An 8,078-nucleotide genomic window follows, 5' to 3' on the forward strand; every position below is an offset into this window, starting at 1 on the left:
GCCAGGTAGAGCACCTCGGAACCCTCACACCTCTGTGGCTCGACTTCCCATAAGCTTCTCTCTGGTTCCTGAACTTGGGTTTCCAGCAGGCTTGCCCCCGACCTACTGCTGCCTCACCCCAAACCAAGCAAGTGAAAGAATGAATCTGTGGTTTGATTTTTTTTTTTCCCCTCTTGTCATGCATCTGCCTGTGCCAGGGTGGGTGGGTCTGTGTGTGCGTCTGTGTGTATAGGGTGTGTGGGAGGGCAGGTGGGGAGCAGCTGCGTGTGCATTGAGGGGGTATGCATTTGAATTTGGGAGCCCACCTGTGGATGTGAGTGTCTTTGTCTGAGTGGCTCTGCCTGGCTCTTGCTTGGGTGTCTGTATGTTGTCCCGCCCCTTTTCTCTGAGTATTGGTTTCAGGGAAATGTGGGGTTGAGGATGAATCCGTAAGCCACATATGACCCAGTCCTTCTGATTGCCAGTTCACTTCCTGTCTTGGCAAAGCACAGACTGCGTCTCTATCATGGAAGCTCTCCTGCCTGCAGGGAATGTCTCGGAAAAGGGCACTGCCTGGGGGGGGGGGTCCTTTGGGAGGGAGGCTTGAATCCCTGTCCTTATCCTCGGACCCTCCGTTTACACCTCCTCTCTTAAAACGCGCTCCCCAGAAAAGCTTCCAGACCCCTTTGTGCTGAGCTGTAAGTGGCAGCTGTGACAGAATGTGGCCTTAGGTTTCTAATAGGGGACTGGGGGGTTTGGGGCCAAGTGTGAATCTCTCATTGTAGACCCGCCCCTAGGAGAGCTAGGTCAAATCATGTGACTTCTGAGTCTCAGCATTGTCTGTAAAGTGGGAACCTTATAAAGCCTCCACAGGGTGTGGGTGTTCAGGGAGAACATTTCTGTCAAAGCACCTGGCACAAAGGAGGTGCTCAATAAATGGTTCCTGCCCTGCTCCACGGCCTGCTCGGGCCCTTCCCCTCGCCCTCTCACATGGCTTCCCAGTGTGTACCACGCCTTCTGCTAGAACCCTGCACATGCCTGATCGCAATGAGACCCGGCAGTGACCCCTCAAGGGAGGCACTGTTTTCCTCCCATGTAACAGATGAGCGTGGGGGCACAGAGAGGGGAAGCAACTTCCCCAGGGTCACACAGCTGAGATCTGAAAGAAGACCTTCCACTCCATACCACTGTCCCATGGGCTCAGCTGAGCTTGGAGTCCTACAAGACACCCCTTTCCTATAAGCCTTCCCCTGAGTCCCCGGAGCAGGTTCTCAGTTGCTTTCCCCCTGCCACATCATGTCCCCTCGTTTCTACTCCTGCTCCACCTCCCATTTCCACCCGTTCCACCCCATTCCTTCTGTCCAAATGCCGGGGAGTTGTTACCCCATCAGAGAGTAGGCCCGACTAGTCCATTGTCCCCGTGGCTGAGGAGTGTAGGAGCCGGGGCCAACTTGAGATGGGGCTGTAAAGGCAAGGCTGGTAGGGTTTGAAGGTCAGACTCATTTACCCAGAGCCTTGACTGTTACCTAATTCTTTTGTCTCACACACAAAAAACAAACCAAAAAAACCTAGTATTTTATAGCAAAGACTCAGAGCATCGACTGTGTGCAGGGTGCTGGGGCTGGGTGAGACCTCACAGGCATGACCTCTTGGAACCCTCCCAGCCACTCAGCAAGAGCACCCTGGTTTGCAGGGGAGCCAACTGAAGATTTTTCTTAAGTTTTGGAGTAATTCATGTCCATGTCTGTCTCCTGACTCACTTGGAAGCTTATTTCCCTTCTGGGCCTTAGCCTGAAGCCTGTACAAGGGTGCCCAATAAATGGTGAAGGAGGAATGAGGGTGGGGCTTGGGACAAATTCTTGGGAGGAGTTTCCTCCCTCTGGCCAGATGTTATCTGTTCCCTGAAGTTTTCTGGTGTCACCCCCTGGTCCAGGCCACCATTCTCTCCTGGCCACAGCCTGCTAACTGCTCCTTCTCTCACCCCCTGCTGTCCCCTCCATTCATTTCCACACGGGAGCCACCACCATCTTTAACACCCCTGACCATGTCACTGCCCCGGTGAAGACCCCACGGTGGGGGCTCATCACACCCAGAATAATGTGCCCGCTCCCTCCTCAGCCTGCAAACCCCCACGTGGTCTAGGCCCTTCCTGGTGGTACCACCTCTGTTTTCCATGCTAGCTGCTCTGGAACACCTCAAGCTCCTTCCCCCCTTGGGGCTTTTGCATGTACTGTTTCTTCAGCCTGGAGCTTTTTTTCCTCACTCTCCACAGGGCCTTCCCAGAGCTGCCCACCTGGAGTTGCTCTGTGGCATCACCTTGCTCCTTTGTCGTGACCGGAAGCCCTCGTGCTCACGTCTTCCTCTGGACTCGAGCTCTGAGGGCAGGGCCTTGTGCTGATTACATTTGTTCTCAGAGCCTAGCACAGGCCCTGACACATACTCGGCCCCTTAGTAAAGGGTTACTTACTGAAACGAGCCTCAGAGAGTTTGACCCCCAGCCCCAGGGTCACACAGCCAAGAAAGAGCCAGGACTCAAACTCAGGATTCTGCTCTGGACTACAAAGCACATTCCTCACCCCTTTCCCTGTCTCTGGAGAATGGAAACGGCACGTGGACATCTGTGTGAATGCCTGTGTGCGTGTGTGCCTGTGAGAGCACGCAGGACAGAGGACTACCCTTGCATAAGCAGAGTGTTGCCCATCCACGTCAAAGGCTTCTTGGTGTTTCCATCCACCCCTCCCCTTTATTTCTGCCCCTGTGCTGGCACTGGCCCTTTAAACTCTCATGAGGTGTCACCAGAAGGCATCTCCCTGCCCCCTATGTGACCTCCTCTGCTCCCTATGCTTCCAAACTGGGCCCCAAAACCCAGGTGACACCTTTATTAGTGAAATTAAAGTGTAAACTCAGGGAAATTTAGTCTTCCTGTGTACAAGCTTTAATCAGTGTTGCATAGAAATCACCGTAGTAACATGTTCCTGCAATAAGATTGACTTTTTCCTTCTGGCATTCCGTGGGTAGCAGTGTCTTTCATTTGGATGAAACCGATACAGGAACAGGCCCAGGGTTACCATGTCATCAGTTGCATTTCCGCCCTAAGGGATAGAAGTGGAAAGGGGTCCTTTGATAGCTGAGTGCCTCTTAAAGTCACTTAACTCTCTCCTTTGGGTCTTGGGAGTGCTTAGACTAAGGTTCTGTTGACCCACGTGAATCCATCCGTTCGTCCACCTATCCATGAGTTCATCGCCTGTCTGTTCAACATTCAGTTCATTCTTTCAGACGTGTATCCTGGGTACCCATCCAGTCTCAGTCCAAGCATCTGCTCTTCCATCCAGTCCATTTAATTACTCTTATAATTCATTCCTCCAATAAGCCATCCAATTCATCCATCTAATCAGCCAGCTACTCACTAATCTGATATACCATCCACCCATCTAGCCAACCATTATATAACCAGTCCCTTCAAATCAACCATCCACACATCAATACTCAGTCGTACATCCAACTATCCAACTACATGGCCAGCCAATTCACCATCCAGCCATATTCTTCCATTGATATTCAAGTAATCATCCAATCAACTATCTCCCCCAACCAGCCAATTAGTTGCCTAGCCAGCTAATGCATCAATCCAAGTCATTTATCCATCAGCTAATCACACATCCATTCAACTTTTCTGTTATCCAATGCATCCTTCCATCTATCCATCCATGCAGTCAACCATCTAACCCTTCTGTCCATCCATCCATCCATCAGTAAACTAATGAATCATCTATCCACCCATCCATGCTTCCATCTAGCTTATCTGCCATCTGTCCATCCTAGCATCCTCCCAATCAACCCACCCACAGTTTATTCAAAGAGCCATCAAGGAATCAGTCCAACTAGCCAACTACCTTTGCTTTCCACTCCTTCCTCACCCTTGTCTATGACTGGCATTGAGACAACATCCTTCACCTCACCCTCCCCGAGGTCCAGCCAGGCTGCTCCCCCTTTCTGGGGCTCTGCAACTCTTCCCCTCTGCTTAAAGGTACCTGAACTCCGCCTCTTTGTTTTGTGCACCTGCTGGTTCCTCTTGGCCTTCCTCTTGTTCATTCCTCTCAAGATCTTTCTCTTCTTGGAGTAGGTGTAGTAACAGGTGGTGGGCCGCATGGAGTGGTTGCAGTGTGTGGTGTGTTTGTGGTGCCTTGATGGCAGGCTGGAGCTTGGGCTGTGGCTGCGGTGGCCGGGCGGGCTGCGGTGGCTGGCAGGGCCCTGGCTGGACCTCCGGCTGCAGCCCTGGCCATGGCGGCCACAGTGGCACTGGCCGCAGTTGTGGCCGTGGTGCCAGGAGTTGCTGTGGTTTTGGGCGTGGGTGATGGGAAGGCTCTGCATCTTGGTGTCCATGGGAGGCCACGCTTGGAGGGGCAGAGGCCTCCTCCTCCTCCTCTCCCAGCAGGCCTGGGGGCCCCTGGTTATATGGTCTGGGCCGATTGTGATGGCACAGGCCATGGAGGGTCAACAGCTGGGATATGGTGGGGACAAAGCCCCCTGTCCCTTCCCTGTATCCCCAGGGTGGGGCAGCTTTCAGAGGCACTCTGGGGCATTCCCATCTGTTAGTTAAGAGCCAGGCCCCCCAGCCAGCTTGGGCGGGGTCTGCCTCCAAGATCTGCTCCTTCCTCTGGGTTGGACTGGGCCTTCCCCTCTCTAAGTCCCAGCTTCCCCATCTTTGTAGAGTGGGGACAGTGACAGTACACATCTCCCAGGGACGCAAGAAGAGCCACATGAGAGAGTCAGTGTCAAGCAGTTAGCACAGGGCTGGCACACAGCCTGAGCCCAGGGAACCAGCTCTTTGTTACTCCACCCAAGCAGTGCGGATGCCAGGAACACACCCCGACCCCAGCAGTCCCCGGGCCTGCCCAGCAAGCCCACCCCCCAGCGAGATCGAAAGTTGGGAGGGAGGTTCAAGTCCTGGTTGGCACTGATGTGTACGGTCTTGGGTGGACCACTCTTGTTCCCGAGGCTTGGCCTCCATGGCTGCCTATGGGCCGTTGTTCCTGCCCTCCCGGTATTCTCCGGAGCCAGATCACAGGAGGCCTTCGAAGGGAAAATGGGCTTGCTCACGAGATTTGCTCCCCTCCCTGCTGGCCAGGCCTCACTATGTGGTCCTAATCATGCCGTCATCTGCTCGGACACCCGGGCACCTCGGCTGAAAGCCCAAGCCCGTGCTTGCATGTGGGGCCCTGTCTGGTCTCCCCTTAACCACACAGCTGCCCACCCCTCCCCACGTCTTGGCCGATACCTTGGGGCTCAGCCCTTGACCTCTCTCCACAGGCACAGCCTCCCCCTGTGGGACTCCATCTCCACCTTCCCTCCCCCAGCAGGCCCCCACTTGGCCTCTGGTTGTGAGCATTTGCCATGTTCGGCCTTTACTTTGATTTATTTCTTAATTACCGTGTCAAGCAGTGCACAGCGATAATCACCCTCATTTCCTGGGCCCCCGAGTCTCACAGTGACCCTGAGTGGTGGGCCAAATGGTGGCCCCCAAAAGATATATCCATGTTCCAACCCCCAATACCTGCAAGTGGGACCTTACTGGGAAAAGAGTCTTTGTAGATATAATTCAGCCAAGCATCTCAAGAAGAGAAGATCCTGGATTACCTGAGGGCCTTAAATCTGATGACAGGTGTCCTTAGGAGACACCCAGAGGAGAGACACAGGAAAAGAGATGGAGGTGGAGCGTGGCATGCTGCAGCCACAAGCCTCAGGTGGCCCACCACCGGAAGCTGGAAGGTGCCAGGAGGGATGTCCCCCTAGAGCCTTCAGAGGGAGCAGGGCCCTGCTGCCACCTCACCAGTGGCCTGCGGCTCACCCAGGGTGTTGCAGGCTCTTGTTTTCATGGCCTTGCCTTGTGGGGGGCTCAGCGGGGTCTGGCTGTGGGGAGGCTGGTGGGCCACTCTGGGGATACCCTGTCTGTCTCAGGTTCCTGGGGCTGCCACAGCCTGGGGGGAGGGGCGCTTAAAACAACAGAGTCATTTACTGTCTCATGGCTCTGCAGGCCAGAATTCCTGGTGGCAGCAGGGCCATGCACCCCCGAAGCCCGTAGGGGAGAATCTTCCTTGCCCCTTGCACTCCCTGGTGGTCGCTGGTGATCTTTGGTGCCGTTGGCTGGCAGCTGCAGCACTTCAGTCTCTGCCTCTGTCATCACAGAGCTGTCTCCCCCATATCTCTGTACCTCTCTTCTTACAAGGGCCCACCCTACCCTAGTTTGGCTCATCTTAACTAATTCCGTCTGCAGTGACCCTATTTCCACCCAGCTGTTCTGCACCTCTCCTGGGAGAACTGACCTCTCCTGTGCCTCCCACCCCACCCTACCCCGCTATGGACGCAGCCTCACCCACCACACACCTGCCCCTGCTGTTTCCGTGAACCTTGCCTCAAGACAGAGCCAGTGTTTTATTAATTTTGGGGGGCCCTTGGTGCCTGGCATTCAGCAGCAGCTCACCGGGTGCTTGCTGGGTGAAGGAACAGGGTGGGTCTGGGGATTGGTGCGAGGCCCACCCAGTTACTTATTGCAGAGGGCAGGGGACAGGTCAGTGGACCGCCAGTGGGGACTTCCTCCTTCCCTACCGTCTGCGTCTCCATCTGCACGCGACAGAGGTGACCTCACCTCTGGTAATCCAAGGTCCCTCCCTACCCCTCAAACTTAGTCCCCCAAAGAATGAGGCTTCCCAGAGTGTTAGTCCCTGGAAATCCCAGCCCCCCGGCAACCCAGACCGGGATCCCTCTCCAGCCCAGATGGTGCTTGGGGGCCTGCTGAGGGAACAGGGCAGAGAGCGCGTTTGGTTCAGGGAGCCAGGGGCAGGATGGCGCACTGGCATGTTCTGAAGCTTCCTGCAGAAGGAGCGCAGAGTGGGGTCAGAGGCCCAGGCCCTGGGCCTGGCAGCCCTCAGCAGCCCCTCCGGGCTGCTCCTGCTGGTCGCTTTAGTGGGGGCTTGTTCCTGTCCCTAGTCGGACCCCAGCCTGGATGCCCCCCACCTGCAGGTGGGCCTGGCCCAGGCAACCTTCTGTGCAGGCTGCCACATTTTCTACCCGGGGGGTGCCGCTGGGAAATCACTGCCGATGTTTGGGGCAGGTCACCGACTCCTGGCCTCCAGCCAGCTTTGTGCCAGGCTCCCGCACGTGCACACATGCACACACACACTCACACACGCACACATTATGTACCAGAAGGGGCGGGGTTGGGGGGAGACCAGAGAGCAGAAGGAAGAGTTCCTTGGAGACTTTATTGACTCTTTTCTGAAAGTTCTTCTCACGGAACAGAGGCAGGCACCCCTCCCTCGGCTGTCCTGAGGGTCAGGAGTGCGACGGCTTGGGCTTGGGGCTCAGCTGGTCCATGGGGCCTTCTTCGGTGCCCTCCTCTTGCTGCTCCGTCTCCATCAGCAGCAGCTTGCCCTGCACCGGCAGCTCCTCCTCCTCCACCGCCGCCTCTTCCTCCTCTTCCTCCTCTTCCGCCGCCTCCTCCTCACCCTCTGATGACAGGGAGAAGTTGTCCTGACTCACACAGGCCATGAGCTTCTTCATAGAGGATTCGTGGCTCCGGCCGTGGCCAGTGCTAAGCTTGGCACAGCGTGAACCCATCACTGCTCTGGCTGCCTCTGGCCCAGGAGGGGAGGCGGCTGCAGGGAAGTGAGGGAGGCAGGGCGCTGACATCACAAAGGGGCCCCTGGAAGCCAAACTCAGGTCCCTGAGCCTGGACCAGTGTCTGACACACCCCTCAGCCCCCAGCAGCCCCACTGAGCTGCCATTCCCAGCAAATGAGGGCAGGCAGGGAGGCAGAATGCCCAGGAACTAGGTGACACCTGTGAAAGGTGCAAACTTTGTATTTACATATTGTTGCAGACTTGACATCTTTACATCTTGCCCACTTCCCATTCCAGGATTGCATTCAAAAGCTGCTTTAGGTTACATTCCAAGGTTAATTTAGAATTTTCTGCTTGCTTGCAATTTTAAGAATTTATTTTAAAAATCACTGTTATAATTTCCCCCTTAAACAATATTCATTTCCAGTCTTGGGAGTTGGGCCGTTGTTCGTTCTGGCTGCTTCCTGCTGACAATTGGGG

The 8,078-nt window shown here is 55.4% G+C and overlaps 1 protein-coding gene across 1 annotated transcript; it reads right to left on the minus strand.

Annotated features, from left to right (window-relative positions):
• Window positions 1-7,311: 7,311 nt before the first annotated feature.
• On the minus strand, window positions 7,312-7,596 carry PRM3 (protamine 3). Its single transcript, XM_037813542.1, has one exon. The coding sequence runs from the start codon at window positions 7,594-7,596 to the stop codon at window positions 7,312-7,314; it is 285 nt and encodes a 94-aa protein (XP_037669470.1).
• Window positions 7,597-8,078: the final 482 nt, after the last annotated feature.

The sequence above is a fragment of the Choloepus didactylus genome, chromosome 21, assembly GCF_015220235.1.
Source record: "Choloepus didactylus isolate mChoDid1 chromosome 21, mChoDid1.pri, whole genome shotgun sequence".
Taxonomy (NCBI): Eukaryota; Metazoa; Chordata; class Mammalia; order Pilosa; family Megalonychidae; genus Choloepus; species Choloepus didactylus.